Here is a 21,868-nt window from a genome sequence, read left to right as displayed (position 1 = left end):
TTGATTGTATAAATGCTGTGAGAAGAAACAATCATTTTGAACAAGCATGAGAGTGAATTGCAAGTGTGTTCTCTTGATTTAGGGAAGATACACATATCTGCACCCAACTTATAAAAAAATATGTACTAATTTCAACCTTCTAGTTCTCTGATGTCATGTACTGAAAAAAAAAAATCTAAAAAGAAGGTGGAATTTTGTAGACTTTATATTTGCCAGGATGGGAGGATCAGTTCAGGAACCCCTTCTCAGTCGTTTCTGAATTACTGAAGGTTACATTTTGAGGAGGCAAAGTCCCTCTCAAGAAGAAATTACACTAAGTATTTTAAGTGGTCTATTCCCAGACCTTAATGGGCTGAGAAACTGTGGGCCACAGATGTTATCTTGGTCCAATAATGAAAGTGGAACTGGAAGAATGGAAGTGAATTAATCATTTTCCTTATCTGCTGAGAGTATTAGCCCTTATGATCTTTTTATGGATGACCAAGAGTCTAGCTATCTCTCAAATTAACAAATTGCTCAGTAATAGGCTAAAAGGCTGGTAAAATGAGAAAATCTTTTTTATTCAGTGAGGAGGAGCAGTCATTAACTGGTAACCAGGGCTGTAGTTCAGAATGTTCAGCAAATTTTCATTGCAGTTGAATCTGTTATCCACATGAAAGCTTTTTTTATACTTTTTTTCAATTGAGTTGAGTCCTTCATGGGAACAAAGATGCCATTCCAGGTAACAGATGTTGACTAGGCAGAACGTGGTTGAATTTCGTTTATTTCAAAAATAAACAAAAGCTTGATCCGTTTACACAAGATCTGGAGGCGCATCCAGAGAGACCAAATCCGAAGGAAACAATGGCAGAATGAGTGAATAAAATATTTCCAGCAGTACTTTGATTTATCAAATCTGTAGTAGTAGCCAAACGGCTTGCCAGGACACAATCTTACTGGTGATGGAGGAGCAGGAATCTTGCTGTCTGACAGGACATAATTTGGCACGTTAGTTAGATTACAACAAAGCGATGGGTTGTTACATGTTTTGACAGCTGAAGGACATCCAAGAGTAACACAAAAGCACCTGTGGAAATTAATACAGTCTAGATTAAGGTAATCAGAAGTATATTAAAAACTGCCAAGGGGCATTCTTGGAGATCACGATGTGACAGAGTCCCTCTCCTCATCTAATCTACTTAGAACATACCTCACTGTAAATTTTTGCCAAAATTGATTGCCACACTGTACAAGTCCAGACATCTCATTAAATTTTGATAAGGCTTTGATTGTGGCAATTTTGGCTCCCCAGTAAAGTCATGTTCAGTTCTTTTGTAGCTCAAACTGTCTTTAAATGATCAGTGTAACCATTCTTGATGCCTGATGAACAGCAGTATTATACAACCAATCCACACACTAGAAATGATTTGCTTGCCATCTTTCTTTTTCATTTTTCAAGCAATATAAGAATTCAACGCATTTCAAGACAGCAGTGACAGCTACAGAGATGACTCACTTTAAAAGGCTCTCTCGGAATGAAAGTAAAGCAGATAATTTAATTGCCAGAAAAGAAACCCAAGACGGTATGTACATAATCTTTCTTTCATCTTCTCTGGATCTCAGTAAACCTCTAAGTCAGCCCTTAGCTAGAGCAGAGACAGTCAGTGCATTGTGTCTGCTTATTCCCTCCCTTCCTGCTAGGTGGCAAACAAGGAAAAAAATTACAGTCAAGAGGTGATGAAAGTCACCACTGCACATGACTACCTTTTATCTTTCAACAAGCATACTGACCAACTCTGTGGGGAAAAAAATAGAATAAAAGCCAAAATTAAAAAAATACATCATTCAGATACAATAATTCAGCACACTTGTGATTGTAGCAAGTATTGAGGGCTACCTCCTGGAGCATCTTTGGGTATGTTTTTGGTGGGAGAAAACAGTTCCTATTCGCGTAGGATGAAGCCTGCCTGTTCAGGCTGGTAGAGGTGTTCTGAGGGATCGGTTGTAATCTTTTCAATGGCTATAAATTAATTGTGGCATTAAAAATAATGTAAAAGTAGTAACTTTCAGAAAAATTTCAGGAGGCTTTCTGTATAAATGAGGAGCTTAAGCCCTGTTAGTTCCTAATGTAAAGAACTGCTCTTTACCTGAATTATCATGGTCAGAAAAACATTGGATTAATTATTCACAATAGAAATAATTCTCCCTTTAAGTAAATATTTGGCATAAGAGCAAAGAATATTTATGACCTTATGAAGAAGCAAGAAGGAAGTGAGCAGAGCTTTTACTTCAAGTGTAGTTCTAGTAGTTGTAGCATCTGTTGATTGAGAAGTGGAACAAGCAATCACTCATTCAGAGACCAGAGCTTGAGCGATGGGAGGTTATAGTCTCATGATCTGTGACTAGCAGACAGTAATAAAAAGCTTAGTGAACATGTGTATCATGTGTAAATACAATTCTCTTGTCAGATGGTTTGTGGTCGATTGAAATGGCTGCTCTGAGGTCAGAGCAAGCAGACTACTTCCTGGAAATTCTGCAGGCAGGCTGCACATCCTGTAAACAGGAGCTCTTTAGATCCGTCACCACTCTGTGCCAGGTACCAGGAGCGGCACAGCACCCAAAAAGTTCATTCTGCAGAGGCAGAGACAGTGAGTCTCAAATCACACAGAAAGTTGAAGGAAACTACCACTGAGAAAATAAGATAAAACATATTTTGTCTTTGCCTCAAATTTTTTATGTTTTGGTTTGGGTTATGGGAAAAAAGGCATTGTAGACCATATCCTCAGTTACAAGATCATTGGAAAGAGACTGTCATCCTACTCTCAAACAAAACCTGAGCATTTGGCATTATGACTCACAGCCGTTTGTACTATTTCTCAAGGGAAAAAAAAAAGTGAGAGCAAAATTTCATCCATTGCTTACATCTTCAGGAATAGTACGTACAGTTCATTTTTGTTCCTACTTGCTGTGCAGCTTGTAATACTTGGAGGGCTATGTGCAATGCTCTAAACTTCCTTGAGCACTAGAGCTGAACGAGCTTTCATGATCTTCCTTGGACCTGGGCTTTTTTAATTTCTCTATCTGCTTTCATGATGAAATCGGGAGAGTTTTGGTTATTGACGGGACAAAAAAAGTTCTGTGTTCAGTGAAGTTTGTCAACTTTCTTTGACATGACCCTGTACAGGACTAATTTATCTGCTATTTTACGAGTTTTAGCAGTTCTTTTTAAACTGTTCATAGTAGTTAATGGGAAAGTATAGGGGAGGTCTTAACTAAAAGTTACACATCTAAATCAGTGACAGTCAACTCATGATACCTTTAGAATCAATAGAAAGTAACAAGAGGTAAATTACACAAAACTATGTAAGGATGTTGAATAATGCAAAAAGGAAGAAAAAATAAAGCTCTGGAACAGAAACATCTAGTGGTAAGTCTGAATTTCAAAATCTACATGAGCATATCAAAAAGACATTTTCTCTTTCATATAATTAACAAAACTCACTCAAGCTTTTAAGATCAAAAATAATGAAAAATTCAGAAACAACTTTTTACCTTACACGTTTTAATTGCTGAATGCAGGTGCAACCTGAAGTCAACAGAAGAAAGTCTAGTTTCTTATATACATAAATAGCAAATGATCCCTTTCTGCATTGCAGAAATTATAGTCTGCAGGGCTTGAACTCTTCTTCCCCACAAGCTTTCTCTCAAGAACCACTGTCCCCATAGTGGAAATGCATTTCTGAGCGTGAGGTAGATAGCTGAGTGGGAGACAGCTCTCTTGCCTGTATATTAATGCTGAGGGTATTAGTACTGACATTACTACTTCCCCATGTCTATCAGTTAACTGTAATGTCTTCAGAAACTGGTTATGGTTAGAATATCTCAAATGTATCACATACTAAAATTAAGTATCTAAACACATCTTTGCAAGAAACTGTGGAGAAAACTACTTCACCACTAATGAATGCTATAAGCAACCTGAACTTCCTTCACAAGCTGTAGCAATGCCAGTTTTCCACAGTCAGAATTTGATGTTAAAATTAATGACACAGGACTGGGCTTCAAAGCAGTACTTATGTTTTTGTAACCCAGAAACATTAAGGAAAAAAAGAAGAAGAGAGAAGATGTTGTCTCACTAGGCATTATTTATTATATATTATATATTATCATATATTCTTTATTATTTTATATATTATATTTATAGAATTATTTATTTAGAAAATAAATAATTCTGAGTAGATAGAAAATAAAATATATTGGTTTTTACAATATATATTTATGCTGATTTACTGTTTATAATTGGACTCATTGTGAGCATAACGCTCCTAAATAGAGCTTTTCAGAAAAAAATAAATAAATCACAGAATGTACTATTTACAGATCACACAACTGTTGAATAAAATGACTTATCAGGTACCTACTAAAACATATAATGCGGCTATAACAAAACATTTTCACTTTGACTATCAAATTCCAATTTGTATCTCAGCTATACAGACTTTTATTTAAAACAAAGCACAGAAATTGGTGGCATACTTTGCCTTGCACAAATAGGGAGCTCTAACTCCTTTGTTAAATATTCCATTTATTTTGGTCGTAATCCCAGAAGAAACAATTTGTTCGAACTGTTCAGCCAAACACAATGTCATTTGGCAAAGCACTGTGGTTCTCCATAAAGCCAATTCTCTGGAGATAACTGTTTGCATACATCAGCAGTCCAACATCTAGAACAACGTACCGATTTTGAAATACTGGCAAATGGAGGTCTTGCTACATCCTTCTTCACAGACCCTGAAGTTCACCTTCATCAACGAGCAATGTCTGACAATGCACAAAATCAGGTGAACTTCCTAGGGCTTAAATGTAAGCTTAAAAAACATAATTTGCCAAAAAGCAGTATTATCACCCCATAATTACCTTAAGGCTGATTCGCCATTGGTATTTAGCACAATCAGACCATGTTTTATGTGTTGCAGTCTTACAAATCCTGCTGAACCCAGGATGAACATCCTGTTCTAACCATGTATTTGTTCTGTCCCCATTAACATCTGTACTGTTTGTCATCTGCAGAGACACGGGTACCCCAAGATGTTTCTCCAAAGGTCTGTATGACCATCATTTGGTAGCTATATTATTAATTGCCTAATTAAAAAAATACTAAGATGAGACATTTTAACACTGTTTTAAAGCAGAGTGTAATTGTTCCACTGCTGGAGCAGAATTATTTCCCTCCATTAACAGTTCTGTTAAGGTATTGGAAAAGATAAGAATGAACTGTGCAGGAAAATAAATTCTTCCAGAGGTTCCAATTAGCAGCACAGCTTATTCTGGATTCTAGAGATTTCAGATTATTCTGTGGTTATTTTCTGCAATAAATGTCTTTTGCAGAACTGCCCACTGACATGTAGTCCCTCATAATAAGCATGGCTTTGTGCTAGAAGCCTGAAGCCTCCAGAAGGGATGTATTTCCCTCCTGTACTGGATCCTAAAGCTGTAAAAATAAAAACCCCCAACCAAAACAACCCTATCACAGTTGTCCTTCAGCATTTCTGCAACCCAATATCGCTTAAGGTGGTTGTCTGGGAACGTTCTCCTGCTGGTACTGCCCAGGAGGACAGGAAGGCCAGCTAATGTCCCCTTTGCCGGATATTCCCGAAGGGCCTTCACCTTGGCCCTGGCCTCGCTGTCTTCCCCTGCCCTGTAACTACTCATCCAGTGAGTTTCTAGGGGCTGGAGGAAGCTAGCTGTAGCTGGCCATACAAAACACAAAGCTCTGTTGATCTCAAATATGCTTTTCAGCTAATTGCCTTTCCTGTGCAGGTTTTGGGGATGAAAGCAGCTGGTGCAGCGGCATCTGCCAGCAGCCGGACATGGACAAGAACAGCCTTTGGGAGAGGAGGGAATTGAAAGAGCCCAACAGCTCCTGCCACCTCTGGAACATCCTCCCCTCCTTCTCCCTCTTCCTCACATGAAATACTGGACAGAATATTCTTACCAATTTGTTAAAACACATATAAAAGCTCTTCCCTTCCTTGTGGAAGATACAGCCTTACAGTTCTCCAGTATATTTCAGTATCTTGCAAATAACATCTTATTTCGTGTTAATAAGTGGCTCATTAAATTGCTTTCCCCTAACTGATCTTTATACAGCAATTCTGTTTAATAAAATCCCTTTAGTCTTGTTGGAAGAATTTTATGACAAGACAGTAAGAGAGACACATGCTTGGACATATTTTTTTTTTGCTGGTTCCTGTTAACAAGTAAAATCGTGTCTTGAACTGATGGCCCTTTACAACCTTTTAGCTATCCCTTTACCAAGATATCTGTTTTACAGTTCCCATGCTCTCTCCATTTCTCAAAATAAAACCTGTTACTATGACAAAAAAAATCCACTAAACAGTAGAAACTATTCTAGTTATTCAATTGTTCCATTGCCCAGCCATCAAGATTTAAGTTTTGATATATTTTTGGGAAGTACTGAACAAAGATAGCTCGGGTACATTTTTTTTAGACAAGCCTATTTACTTTTGCATTTTTTAAACAGTCTATTTGACAATACAAGAAACCTTTCACAGACCGTAGCCAGAATCCTAAGGTAAGCAGCAAAAAAAAAAGATCTTTATCTATAAGTATGGAGACAATTGGTTCTTGTGTTAAAATGTCTGTTTGTATTCATTTCAGATAGGGAGGACCAGACCAAGAAAAACAATTTGCCCAAATTCAGGCACTGAAGGTTCACGTGAGCCAATTTATATCAATGTAATTATCAATTTAGGTATGATTCTACTATCAACATCTGGCCATTACATAAACCAGCAAAAATTAAAAAGGATTTTCAGGAATCTGGAAGTCAAAGGATAAAACTACAGATATCAACAGGTTTGAACTTGTTGCTAAAGTTAAAGAATTTAAAGTTAAATAATTAATACTACCCACACATACAAGAGAAGAATCATAGTATAGTTAGGGTTGGAAGGAACTTTAAAGATCATCTAGTTCCAACCTCTCTGCCATGGTATCTAGCCATAAGATAGAAGCCAGACATTTATATGTGTTAAAAAACTGTTTGAAAAGAAAGAGTGTTATCTATCCAAGGGAGACTAAAAATACAAGTTATCAGCCAGAATCTGAAACACAATGTTTTGTTGGAACTAAAATGAGAAACTGAGGGGAATGTGAAAACAATACCTCTTCAGTGAAAGCAAGTTTTTTAAATGGATTTTTTTTTAAAAAGGAAGGAAGATATATTATATTTTTTTAAAAAAAGGAAGATATAAAAATCTAACAGTATAGTCAAAGTCTAAGGAGAAGATCTGGTTTATTTTTAATCTCATTCTTAAAGCAATTATACTTGTTATTCCTGTGTACATGTCTGCATGAGTGTGTGCATCTTCCCATCTTAAGAGTCAACTTAAACATTGGACAAAAGGCAGCAGAGGTCTTCAAGACATTTGCTGCTACAGCTGGTCCATATGATACCTGACTCAAGAGCTGCAGGCAGCCCATGAAGCCTTCAGCCAAGAGGCACAGCTCATGGAGCAGCCATCTTGGGCAGTCAGCATGAGTGGTCTAGTCAAAGACGCATGTTGACCTATACCAGCCGCAGAGCATGAGCACCTCTGTCTAGCCATTGAGAGAAATGAAGGTGGATGTCAGGAAGAGGAGTTTAAATACTCCAGTTGAGAAGGTGGGGAGGGACACGGGGATGTGAGGTTGTTAGGATGAAGTATAAGATCCCGAGCCAGAAAAAAACAGACCATATTTTGTTACCCACAGAACTGCTTGTTCAAACAAGAACGCAACAGTCTATCTCTGCCTACTTACCACATTTTCAAAACTATTGAAAATGAAAAAAAAAAGAGAAAAAAAAATCACTCAAAAATGCCAATATGGAATGAGCTAGGGTAATGTTCAGATTCCAGACAATGTACTTGCACAGAGCAATGGGAATTAGAGGGTCAGCAATCTCCCTTGCTATTTAGTAAGTACTTTTAATTCCCTAAAAAGCCATGGTAACCTTGTAATGACCTTACTGAGCCACAATTCTTGTGACTGCTTTGAAATGTTGTAATTTCTAAATTGCTAGCCAATCTTAGGAATTTCAAACACTGCAAAATGCTGTATTTTTAGAGGTAGATGTGCATTATGTGTTATTCTGTACCCGAAATGTTTTGTGATTAATACCTAAACTGAGCATCCTGAAGTATAAACAGGAACTCAGGAGAAGAGAGACTGCTCACTTCTTTTAGGAACTTACTCTGTAATCTTTAGGAAATCACTTGATCTTTCCATGCCTCCATTCCCCACATGTAAAACAGGGTACTGCTTGCTGTAAAGAAAAGAGCTGTCAAGTGTCCTCTTTTTTAAGAACTGTCATAGAAAAGCATTCAGTTAAACAGTTAAAATGATTTCTTGCAAATATTCAGGAAAAAATCAATATTCTTATTCAATACATCACATCTGTCAATTTGGTTCGTTATATAAGAAATGATCATACTGAGTCCACAGCTTTATCTTTTTTTTAAAATTAGCCTTATAAATTTACTAGCAGTCTATATGTTCAGTGAGTTTCCTCACATTATGCTGACAGAGACAACAAGAATCACAGACAAGCTCATAATCCCATCTGAGTCTTAGATCGCTTTTCAGACAACTTTCAAGCAAACTATGAAGGATTCATGTTTCACTGTCACATACCCAGTACGTACGACAAATGATGACAATTACATGTATGTAGTTTTGGTGAAGATGGAAGTCCTATGGCATATGTGGGGGCTATATTACACACTCTTTTTTTTTACTTTGATAATTTGTCAGGTATTAAGATATGTTTAATCAAGTCAGATTTGAACTCTGGGATTAAACAAATTAGTGGAAAACGCTGGAAGACCTCACAAAACGGTACGATCGCTACAGACTGTGAGCCAGCCTGACAGTGTAGTGACAATCTGTCACACACCAACATGAGTTTGGATTCTAAACTGAAGCCTGAGCTGTTGAATCAGAGCGGCTGGAAAACTGGCAAAGGCATAGCACTGCTCTCTCGAAGAGGGCGTGAGGCACGGCAAAAGGACTCTTGGCATCGTTCTCAGGGGAATATTTTGGCTCATGCAAGGACTGGCTCCAACAAGTTCTGAAGGAAGCTATGCTCAGCCCTTCTCTGCAGGGGAACATATTTTACAACGTGGGGCCTTTGATGGGACTCTGGGTAGGAGTTTAGAAGATGCCTGAGATAGCTGTACATCTAGCTGAAAATGAATGGGGAAAGCATGACTACATCTCCGCACAGGAAAAGAATACATTAAAGTAGTTAACAGGAGAAGAAGCATGGTGAATATTTCTGCGAAGAGAACAAACGGTAGAGACAGCAGAACTGGTGTGTGATCCTATCTTTTCCTTAGAAAATGAGAAAAAAATCCTTGCAAGTTAAATTTTCTCAATTGATAGTATTTGAACTGATATCCTTTACCTTGAAAAAGTCATTTAATATTAAAAGGAAGCTTTTACAATTCTGACACTAACATCACAAAAATCAGATCACGAATTACATTTACTTTATTTAACTTAAAATTACATGCATTTCAGACACTGATTCATACTGTTTATTTGCACAAGCAGTCATTCTCAACATACAAGTAAACTACTGCTGTTACGGTAAAATTCAGTAGCATGCACTGCACACACTCGTATGCAAAGGTATTGTTTTCAGTTAGAAAATTAAAGATCATGATTTCCAAATTAATATTATACATACAGTTTCATTTTGGTTTTATGCAGACATTGCATAGTTCATGATTAGCTTCTCAAGAAAGACTGGAATTGCAGTATCAATATTGTTGAAGCAGATCAAGTGACAGTAGCAAACAAGAAGATTTGAAGAAGAGGCATAACTTTCAGGGTTGAAAGGTCAGCAAGTACAGCCTTGGATAAGAAAAAAAACAAACAAAGAGACTTGTAAAACTCGACATTTGAATCAAAATTTTTTTTAAAGCAAGTTAAGAAGTCAGAAGAAGATTCAAATACTGACTAAATACTAACAATAATTAGATTCAGGCCTGGCTAGAAACAAATTATGCTGCTTTTCGTTACTGCCTTATTATTTTTCATTTTAACCTTTCAAAGAAAAAGCATAAGTTCACAGATATAAACCAGTAACTTTATTTTAGCCTTTAGCCTTACTTCAAATATACATGGCATCATGGCTGAATAAGGGGTCTAACATTTCAACTTGCTTCTAAAAATAATTGGGAATTAAGAATCCTTATCCTGTGGCTTGGCTAGTACTTGCGAAGTAAGTCCAATGTAATGACTCAAACAGTCAATGTCTTCTCATTAAAGTATGTTAAAAAAAAAAGGAAGAGTCATCACAAGCTTTCAAAGTTTTAAAAAATACATCATCATTTTTTTTGGAAAAAGGTATATTTTAACAAATTACTATAGATAAACAATAATCTTCATCTTAATGACTTAGTTTTCTTCGTTACCCATGATAGTACTCACAGTGAAAGTTTAGATTCAGTATTAACAAAACTAATATGTAAAATCTTTGTAATATCAAAGAGCACAGAAACAACTACATTAAAACATACTGAGAAGAAAGGTACAAACCTCTACAATATTTTAAAGTCAATACATCACACAAACATGGATCATATGTTAAAATAGAAAAAAAATCTAATTGTACAAAATAATTTGATAACATTGCATTTTTGTAGCAAACGTTTTCTTTCACTCCAGAGAAGCAGTATTTTGTACTGCATGTTCAGAATTTCCTTAGTTTTTTTATCTAAGGTAAGAATTTAGGCAGAAAGATTTTCACTATGTACCACGTGCCATGTGAAGCTTAAGTTACTCTTGTTGGCAAAGCATCAGAAACTATTTCAATCTCCTCTAACTGAAACTTATCCTTACTTCAGCTGCAGCCAGTGATGTCACCTCCATCAGATTGACCGCTCGGAAAGCAAACACAGCAGCTGCCAGGACTGAAAGAAAATGCCCAATATTTAAGTTGCTGATCTGTTAATTAGTGCTTAAAACTAATCTTGATGAAGAATACCTATTCTCACTCCTTTAGAGTTATTATTTTCATTCTGAAGAATAATACACAATGGATGGCTGTGTTTGAATTTCTTTGGCCTTTCTTCAAAACAGACAGGTAAAATACAGGATTCTTTCAGAAAAGTCTGAGTGAAAACACTTAAGATTACTAGCTTTTAATTAAAAGGGACAAAGTGATTTACAATTCATTAATTTCCAAGCCAATAATTTAAATTTATTTAAATTACAATACCTCAGTTGTAAATATTATGTAACATTTTTTAAAAAATGTTCATTTATTTTTTACTATCTTATATAATTCTAACTCTCTACATAGGTGTCATACATAAAAATAGAACCAAAATCTTTTCTATTCACCTACCTCATATTTAAAAACTGGCCCAGCTGAAGACACACCTTCTTTAGAACCCCCATCTTAAACTCTGCATAAATCCTAGGACATTATTTCCCTTACAAAAAATAAGTACAAACCTTTCCCAGTCCCCTAAGAAATGTGAGTTTGAAAGAAGAAATTGAGCAAAATCAAGGAAACTATCAGTTGCTGTAAGTACTTGCCATAAAGGAGTAACATGAATCTTGTATTTTGTGAAAGGTGATGAACTCATTTATTATTCCCACCGAAGCTGGGAGAACATCCTATGTTCTGTTCTGAGAGGACTTAGCATTTTTGCAGTGCTATCATAAAAAACGTTGACTTGCATATTTTTGTTAGAGATGCAAGTCTAGTTTTCTAAAAGTTATACTCTTTGACATGTATACCATCTGCTTTCAGCATTCAAAGAACAATTACTTTCTTCTTGTTCAAATATACATTGAAGCTAACGTATTTGCCTTACATCTACGTGTTTTGTAAAAATAATTCTATTACCAGCAAGAATTTCTAGAGAGTTGTATCCCAGGATCCTGTCCCACAGAAGCAAGAGCTGATCTGTAGCTAAATAACCAGAAAACGCTCGTACCATCCATTTAAATGAAATTCGTAACCTGCAAACAAGTGATAAACAACAGTTATCATACTTCTGTGTCTCATAATGATCAGACAGACCTTCTATAAACTGAAAATATTTCATTATTCTTTTGCACTTCTCTTCCAGGAAGAATAGCCTTTTTCTCTTGCTGCATTAATAATATTTGCCTTCGCTGCAGCCATCAGAAAACTATTTAGCATCACATTTGATAATAAAGTACTAATATCATAAAAATATTCTGAACAAACAATCCCATTAGAGGGAACCTCAGATATTATCACCCCCTTCTGCTTTCTGTTTCATCCTTTCTCCTATTATGATGGATACCAATTGGAACAATAAGATTTTTAAATTCTCTTGCACTTAGTGCCATGAGTACACTATAGCATGACAGCCTCTTGCTCTCTCTCTCCCTCCAGTAGCTTCTGCTGCAACTAACATATCTCTGTGTCGTCTGCCCTCTAGGAAACAAATCACTTAATTCCATCAGATCTGACATGAATAACTGAAACTTAGCCGAATAACGCAGTGTTTCTCATAGAGAAATTCTCCTCTCTTTTTCATAGAGTATACATGAAAAACGCAGAAAGCACATATATGCAGGTTAGAAAAAGAACTCCAACTGACTGTCAAGGAAAAACGGCACATTGATGTCTGCACTTTTGAATAATTCTTTTAAATTAAAATACTAGAGAATAGTGCTTTCAGAACAATGAATCTGCAACATTTGTAGCAATTCAGAAAGAAGTACTTACGGCTGAGCCCCAATTTCTCGAAGGTGATAAAAGAGCTGCGGCAGATGGGTTTGTAAAAGAGTCTCAAACAGCAAACATAATGATACAATGCCCTAATGAAACAAGATCATATCCTGAATACTAACACTCATCCTGTCAAATCTGAGAAAACAGTATCAGCACGCAAGTATCCATGAATTTTTAATTCAAGCAATAAAACTAATAACGATATGAAATACAGCTCAGGTAAGCAGGGCAAAGCAGCTCTAACGCCTTCAGTCAGTAAAGCCTTGCTCCTACAATTCTGTATATGCATTAGCAATATAATATGTTGTGATAAACCCTTTCAGCTCTAAGTACTTAGTGGGTTATTATAACACGAACTACTTGAAATATTTCCACTTTGATGAAATAGACCTCAGTTGCACTAAAATGCAGAGGATATGAGAAATAGTATTTCTCTGATAACAAAAAACAAACAGCAACAAGGATAACTACAAAAAAAGTTAGATATAAATACTTTCTTAAGTTTCTTCTGAAAAGTACCATAAAAATTAAAAGATCCCCCTCCTACTTGTTTCCCTGCTATTAGAAAACACAATGCACAGCCTTGAAATGGTATATCAAGGAAAGGATTTTCTTTTAACTAAGAAATGTAATATAACTGTTCAGCACTTTGTGAAAGAGGAAAAAAAAATTGTGTACTATGTTTTTTTCTTCCAAAAGAGAAGATAAGCCAACTGTCTTACATTCAAGACAGCTGGTCCCACAAACATAATCAATTTATCTAAATTCATCTAAAAGGCATGTGCTGTCACACAAAGATATGTGAATTAATGAAACTGACATTAACTTGGTATCACTGAAACAGTACCTGTGTATATATAGGACAATATTTCAGTCCTTCTACCACAGAAAATACTTAAGTGTGCACTTAGATGTAGTTAAGTAAAATGAAAGTGAGTATGCATTTATGTGACTTTTTGAACTGAGAAGCCTATTATACAAAAGAGTTGACTCAAAAAAACCACCACATCCTCATAACATGAGAACTGTATTATTTTGAAGTACATGATATTCTACAGAAAAGACTAATGTTGATGTAGAAAACAAAAATATCCAAACTGGAGTTACCTAATAATTTTTTCAAGCTTGCCTGAAATATTTTGTTACATTTAAAAGGAAATATTTCAATTGCATAGAAAATCATGCCATCATATATTATTGTTCCAGAGCAAAAAATATCAAGTGAGTGGGTTTCAATTCCTGATGAACTTACAGAGGGATGAGAAGAGATGGAATGGAGCCTGAAGAAAAAACGCACATACATCTCACGGAATATCTGATACAATTTGGAAGGTTCATGGTACAGAAAACAAAGTGGAGCAACTGAAAGGATAAAAGAATTATAATTGACTCAACACTGTAAGCTCCTAAAAGAGTTCAATGATTAAGTGCATGAAGTATGAAGAAAAAAATCAAGTAATTTATAGTAGTACAATTTACAAAACCAATACTAAAATCACTACTTAGAAAGACGTATGTTATAAAAAAGACTATCACTTGACATAAAAAGTTAAGAAAGGGATTACATTACATTCTAGGTGATAGTTCTATATATTTCAACAATCTAAACTAATTAGTACCTGCTTACTATAGTGCTGGCTTCTGAAGCATAAGAAATATGCTTTAAGGATAGCCTCTCTGAGGTATAAAGCAACAATATGTTGAACAGTATAAGGTTTTGATTCAACTGACTTCCAATGTGCCCTTAGGCCAGTGCTCATCTCCCATTTGTTTCTCCATTTGTAAGACTGGAGGAAGTTCACTGCTTGAACATGGGTGTTGTGAAAATGAAAATATTAAAAAATAGCTTTTAGTTGTCACAAATAACATCATGTAAGTATGAGAGACTGACAGAGAACTGTTTATTTCTTGTAAGATCTGCAAATCATGGACACCTGGTAGTTTACTGTTCAGAAGTCATTTAGTATATCTGATTCAAAATTAGAGCTGGCTACATTTGTAAAGCAGCAGTTCTCAAACTTTTGTCCCATCAGTCCCTTTTTTCTTTTTGTGAAAGCCTAGCATATAGATAAATCTGTTGCGTTTATATGCTGCACAAAGATCATAAGTTTCCTCTGATAGCTACTCCATTCATTCAACACATTTCACTGACAGTCGTTCTACACACACTTCTGTAAACAAACAGCCTTTTTATCTGTCCATCTACTGCTTCATTTTACAGGTGCATTCATTATGGATGACAGGTTACATTTTAACACACTCTTAGTCTCTGTCTCTACATTCACCCTCCCTTCCAGTTTTAATTACACAAAGCTAGGGATATGGATACATCTGTCTCCATACATACATAGAAATATACACAGGGATATATGTACTTTTATGTATATGAGTGTATGCATGTGTGAATCCATTTTCACATAAATATATATATCAGAGAACGTGGCTTCATAGACAATAGTGGCGTATGTGCACAAAAGGCAGTGCGAGATGTATGCAGAAATGTGTATTTATGTAGGGTTAAGTAGGGTGTTACTAGTGTGAAGATGGAGGTGGAAGACTTGGCAGCGTGCCTATCTACATAAAGGCCAAGAGGATAACAGAACAGTGCCTGACAACACCCTGCAAGCATACACATGTGAACATGCAAAAGTGTACAAGATTTACATAAGGCTCCAGATAGTTCCTCCTATAGCAGCACAGCGGGGAATACACAGGATGCTCTGCTTGGTCCCAGCTACTGTACCCACAGCCTAGAGTTACGCTACTGTGCTTCTGCTGCCTTGATTTTCAGCCTCCCTCCTTCTCAAAAGCAGCATATTCTGAGCCCTTGCAAAGTGAGAGGGCAGGAGGGAGGGAAGAAGCTCACACCCAGTTTGGGAGACACTGTTCTCAAGGGCAGAGTCAAATCCAAACATTTTGAAAAGCAGTTCACACAGAAGTGAAAGCCTCCTAGAGAGTACTTAAGGAAGAGTTTCTAACTAAGCTGTTAATGACTTCAAAGACTTAAGATTCCCTACTTTGGTTCAAACTTGCATTTCATATTTAAACTGCCTGATTTTAGTGATGATGTGGTCATTAAACTTTATTATCAGCAAAATATAGTATTTGAATTATAATCTTAAAATCTGCTTGCCCTGTGACACCACAAATACCTTTGATAAATCAAAGGAAAAAAACTGTAAAGCTGTAACGAAGTCTCACATTGCTGGAGTCTCTCTAGACCAGCTGCTTTCATTATGTTTGAGACATGAGATTTTTCTGCTCTTTTCCTTGCAATCTGGTTGACATTTGAGCTTTCTTCTGTGCACTGAAGTAGTAACCATTCCATTATTTAATGCTCCTTTAACACCTTTTCTAGGCAAATGGGTACAGCGCCAGGACTCTCAGAGTTCATTTTTTCAAGAACTCTTTTCACAAGTAACTTGGTCTACCCAGAAGTAAAACACAAGAAAAGAGCGCTCTGTCAGCAAACTTTATCCCTCTATTCATATATATTTAGATGTATAGCTCAGCTATTAGCTCTCAAAGAAGGAACTCCACACAGTAGCTGCTGTACTGTAAGTAAATAGAAACAGCCTGGAATTCTTAAGATTATATGTAACAGTCTTCATACACAAGGAAACAGAACACATACTTCTTTAAAAGTTGCAGAAAAGTACATACAGCTTTAAACTGCAATATTATAAAAAGCAATCCTGAGGTTTTAAGAGTTTGTGAAAATCATACTTACCATACATAGAAAAGCCATGAAAAGGAATTACACCTACAAAACAACAACAAAAAAATACATTTTTTGTTATCTTATATTTATTTTATTCCCCTAAAAAATGTACTTTCCCTCCAAGTTTCTAAATTTTATTCTACCTACCACAGGAATAAAACATTTTCTTCTTAAGGCCCCTGCACTCTTATATCTCAGTCTTGTAACTATTTAAGTATAGGAATTTAATCACTTGTTTCAGGAAAGCCAAGTAAAGTTCCATTTCCATGAAGTTATTACATATAAGCTTTGCTGAAATCAGAACCTAATTTCAGATAAATGACAACCTGTAGATGTCATGCACTGACGAGGAGGGAGCAGGAAAAAAGGAGGCCAAGACCTCTAGTAATTCATGTAGTACTCAGAGAAAACATTTATAGGACTTGGCAGTTCTCTCTTCCTTTCCAGCTGATCTTCGCTCCCCTTCGTTTACAGGGCTAGGAAAAGGGAGCTGCTTTGGCAAAAGGTCATAAGGACAATGCTTCATAGCTACAAAGCTTCAAAGAATTGTGAGGCAAAAATGGAAGAAGGAGGAAGAAAAGCATGCACTAAAACTGATACGCTGGAACACAGAAAACATAAAAGATAAGTCCAGAGACAGATGTAAGATAGGTAACGTAAGGCCTTGAAAGCAAGAGCAAAGAGCTTGAACTTAAAATACAAACGCAACACAAAAACAGGGAAAGGATTCAATAGAGAGTGACTGAAATGGTCAAAATAAGAGGTGAAAAGAAGAATTTAAAAAACTTAAGTAACAACAGCAATGATATTAACTTAAAATTACATAGATCGCTTACATCTGAATTCTTAAAACGAACAGAAATTTTGAAAGGAAAAGATTTGAAAGTGTGGTTTGTTAAGTACTGAAAAGCTGGGGGTCAGTTTCAATACGTATTGTTCAGATCCTCTGAGAGCTGATACAAAACTTCTGCTGCACCAGAAGTTTTCATCCTCTCTTCCACACATAGACAAACTCCGTATACGACTACTAACACCAGGCTGCATGTGGTTTTGGAGTAGCTTTAGTGCAGCTTACTTCTTTAAATTAATGAATTTCATAGAATAACAGCAAAACATAATTCGTAACAGAAGAAGTTATTGTGTGTTTGAGAAAAATATCCTATATCTTTCCAACCCACCACTAGAGGAGGCAATCGTCTAATTCTTACCATTTGGAGGATAGAAAACAGCATATTCTTCCATACCGGCTTTTCCTGTGAATCATCAAATCATAATTAAAATGTGATTAAACTGTTAAAAGGTGTGAGGTTTTAAACCGAGAAGGTAGAATCTAAGTTACGATTACAAAATCATAACTAATTATGTTATTCACCATTTGATATTGTCTAAAACAAGCAAGCAATGCAACAGTACAGGTATAGTATCAGATATAGAACTGAAATGCAACACCAATAAGAGTGGATGACAAACATGAAAAAAGAGGAGGAGGATTTCAGCAATGCCATCCCACAGAGTTTTTATTTGGGTGTGTCTCAGCAGCTCTAAACATGTTTGCTGCAGATGTTGAAGACGGTGAAGCTCTATGGGAGAGATACGGTTAAGGGCATTAGTCTGCCATGCTGCGGCAAATTGACCTAAGGACAGGAATGGCATTTAAAAAGATACAAGAATAGATGGAAAATATTCAAGGCTTCATAAAGCCTGCAACAGAGCAGAAAAAGGATGGAAGGTACAGTTTTGATAAAAAAAAAATTAAAGTAATCTGTTGGATACCAAAGATTACTTCAGACGATCAGTGATAGTATAGACTGACCATATAACTTTTTCTCTTTTTATCAGTGTTTTTAAGCATAATTACAACTAAGCAAAAAATGTGATTATTTTAGTTTTAAAATGAGAAAATTGAACTAAGAAATATAATTACTTATGTGAAAATGTATAGAGATCCTTTACACCTCTGTAAATACTCTTTATACAGAAGAATTTAGTACAGGGAACTTTTGTTCGGTTCAATGGAATCTGGGCTTAGATATAATCCTGTAGCATGAATTGACTGAATTCAATTCAAAATTACCTGCGAAGCTGTTGCCTACTACCCCACTAAAATAAAATCCACTATTATCCAATTACAGAAACCAGCCATTCCATTAAACTAAACCATATTTTTTTTTTACTTTTCAACAGTTTGCTTGCTGAGCAGCACAGAGTTGTAATCTGAAAGGAGAGTATTTTTAGCATAAAGCACCTCTTGGAAAGTTAGCCAAAAACAGGACCTACAAGCCTTTTGGATTTACACGGCATAGGTTCAGCTGAGATTTAGATTTCAGCAACTTCATTCCCCCGTTTCATATAGGAATAAGCAGGACATTTCCCATAGCTGTGTTTCTGGGCTGCCATGGCTTTGTGCCTTAAATGAGACCTGGGATAACACTGCTGTTTCTGCTCCAGGTGAACTCTTTGCTTGTTTCAAGATGCAGGTAAAGAAAATGCCCTAATTCAGTTAAGGAGAAAGAAAAGATCTGCAAAGCAATAAAGGAAGAAGAAAATAATTAGAAAACAAACATTGCCTCTAGTGATATAAGAAGCAGCAAGAGGAAAACTGTAAGCAGAGGTCCTGTTCAAAAAAAGTACTTGGGAGGGGGGATCACATCTGTCTAAATACACTGGCATGAGGGACCAAGGAAGACAATGGGAATGGAGAAAGTAAAGGTACATGGAAAAACAAGTGATTGGATGGCTGAAGGATTCAAGAAAGAAGATAAAATTTGGAACCCCAGGGTAAAGCCAAGGCAGGTAAGGATCCAAGAAGCAAGGAAAAGAACCCCCAGGTATGGCACTAGAAGCTGACAGAGAAGGCAAGTGGAGTGACGATACAATCATGACTGTTGAGAAAAATAAGGCTCACATGAGAACTTACGCCAAAGAACATCCAAGAGTAGGCTAACACTCTGGAAGGTGCCATGCTTTGAAAAATAGCAGTATATATCTGCTTGGCAGAGCTCTGCTATCCCAGACCTTAAACAGAGCTCACAATTCTTTAGCAACATGTTCTCCTCTTGTCTACAAATATATGCAAAACTCACTGCTGTGGGAAGATAACATCCTGCTACCACTTCCAGTTGCTAAATTTGATGAAGTTGCAGAGGACAACGCTATGTATTTCGATTTCTAGCTCTGATGAAGACAGATGTTGTCATTATCTTACCACACTGTTATAGTTGCATGTTTAATTTATCTTGGTAAAAGAGTGGAAAATTATACACAGAAAACTACGGTAGAAGAACAACGTCACAATCTGGCCTTCCTGTGATCAGCTTCTAAACCGTTTTAACAGACTTCGCGCTGATGTCAACTAGATACATGAAGCTTTTATTAACTTTGTTTCAAATGTGATCTACTAGGTGTTATCAACATAAAGCACATTTATACATCATACCACAAAAATAAAAATCTATACAATCTTTTCTTATAACAGTTCCTTTTACCTCGTATATATGACTTGGGAGGGGTGGCACTACTGTAAGCAAAGTGCTCCAACACAGAAGTATCTCTGGAAAAACAGAGTAATACCTGGAGAAAAGACAGCGTATGAAAATCTACTTTGTTGATCCAATAAGTCAGCTATACCAAATACATTTAAAAACCCGCCTTAAAAGGCACCTATTAGGTGCTACTGAAGACAGCTATTATGGTCAAAAGCTCTTGAAAAACCTAATTTACTTACCTGTTCATATTTTCAGGACTGTTTTGAACTTGCTATGATTTCACCTTCACATTCTTTTGTTGTCAGTAAAATACCCTTTTCCTGCAGCCTTCCTCTTTGACTAAGCATAGGTTTATCCCCTCGCTGTCACATCATTAGTGACTGTGCATGCAGCTGGGTGTTTTGATGTCTATTAGATTACCTTTCTATTCAGTTACTAGGCCTTCCCCATATCCTAGTAAGTGAATGAGTAAACAAAACATTTACATTTTTGCATGTATGCACACCAGCAGACTAATCCTTACATTTGCTTTCATCCTCAGGAGCTTTACAGAATACTTGAACGATATTCAGTTCTTTTAGAAAGCCCAGATTGTAATGTTCAGATTGTATCTGTAAATTCTGAAATGCATGTTTTGTTTTGTGGAATATATTTGTATTGTCTACATAAATGAAATATCTAGTATTCACTACAATTCAGTACAAAATCAAATACTAAAAGCATTCTTTAAAAAAATCAACAATAAACAATCTCATCCTGTATGCAGTTGTAAAAAATGCAATAATAAGTACTGTCCTTGAAAATGTTTTCATACAATGAAAAACTGACCTATCATGAATGTACACAAGAGGGCAGAAGTAAGACAGACTTCAACTTGCAGCTGACTTTTTCTGCATACGCTAAACTCTGTTCTCCCAGGTTTTAAGAGTTTGTTCTAACTGTAGCCAAGGCATAAAAAGGTGTAAAAGTTTTAGGTGGTGTCTCACTACATACTTTATTGAGAATAAAAATTAATAGATTTTTCATTCAACTAATTACTGCAAAAGTTTCCAGATATCAGCATTTGTCAAAATGAAATGTGCATAACCAAAACACCATGACATGGGAACATCATTTTGATGTTGCTCTTTTTACGTAAAGCAGGTCATATTTTGAGACTTTTCCTTCTTTGAAAACTCAAAACTATTTCTCAGATACGAACAGCTTTTAAAAAAAGTTTATCTCCCACAGTTTAAGCTAAATATTATTTTTGCACAATACACAACAATGTTCACAGTTGTCAAAATATAGCTGACAATAACAATACACAGGCAAATGTAATTCTCTGTTGATGTCAACTGAGGTGAAAGAAAAAGAAACTAAAAGGGATATAAATTATGTTCTCTCATATAGGAAAGAATGTACCCTTAATTTGAAGCCTTCTTTTTTAGGAATACAGTGTCCAGTACCAGTATCTGGAAGTCTTTACATCAAGACTATGCATCTTTATGGGAGATAGACGCTAGCTCAAGCATAAGTTATGACTATCCCTAAAAACTGCTGAGTGAGGTTCTTCGCATATATTCATTAGGCAGGATGCAAGACTAAAGTATTCAAATTGAATCTCTGGCCTGAAATAATGAATTTACAAGTTTAAGAGCTTATGTATTATTTTTCTCAGTCACAAAAATGCTACAGCTAAAGAAAACAATGACACAGCTCCTTTTTAAGTACAGAAATGCTAGGCAAAGGAACCACTGAATTCAAAGTACTAAGTAAAAGAAAAAAAAAAAGCCAAAGCTTTTATACAAAAATATTTGTTATAGTAAAAGTAACCACATTCTATTTCAATATTTATAAAGAAATAATAAAACCACACAAACACTGGGATAAAGAAAGCAAAGATATTAAAGACGA

The 21,868-nt window shown here is 35.9% G+C and overlaps 1 protein-coding gene across 2 annotated transcripts in view; it reads right to left on the bottom strand.

Annotated features, from left to right (window-relative positions):
- TBC1D19 (TBC1 domain family member 19) overlaps positions 1-21,868 on the bottom strand; it is a 61,443-nt gene continuing 39,575 nt past the window's right edge. The window contains exons 14-21 of one of the 2 annotated variants that reach the window (XM_054064945.1): positions 19,973-20,057; positions 17,696-17,740; positions 16,497-16,529; positions 14,019-14,128; positions 12,761-12,852; positions 11,906-12,021; positions 10,891-10,961; positions 1-1,066 (exon numbers count right to left, since the gene is read on the bottom strand). In XM_054064945.1, coding sequence (XP_053920920.1) covers positions 1,019-1,066; positions 10,891-10,961; positions 11,906-12,021; positions 12,761-12,852; positions 14,019-14,128; positions 16,497-16,529; positions 17,696-17,740; positions 19,973-20,057 — 600 coding nt within the window. In that variant the 3' untranslated portion in view covers positions 1-1,018. Of the gene's footprint in view, positions 1,067-9,511; positions 9,901-10,890; positions 10,962-11,905; positions 12,022-12,760; positions 12,853-14,018; positions 14,129-16,496; positions 16,530-17,695; positions 17,741-19,972; positions 20,058-21,868 lie in introns of those variants that run through there. The other variant, XM_054064944.1, reaches the window with a different exon arrangement.

This window comes from Cuculus canorus, chromosome 4 (assembly GCF_017976375.1).
Source record: "Cuculus canorus isolate bCucCan1 chromosome 4, bCucCan1.pri, whole genome shotgun sequence".
NCBI classification, from domain to species: domain Eukaryota; kingdom Metazoa; phylum Chordata; class Aves; order Cuculiformes; family Cuculidae; genus Cuculus; species Cuculus canorus.
The sequence above is the reverse complement of the archived record's forward strand: the minus strand, read 5'-3'. Positions and strand labels throughout refer to the sequence as shown.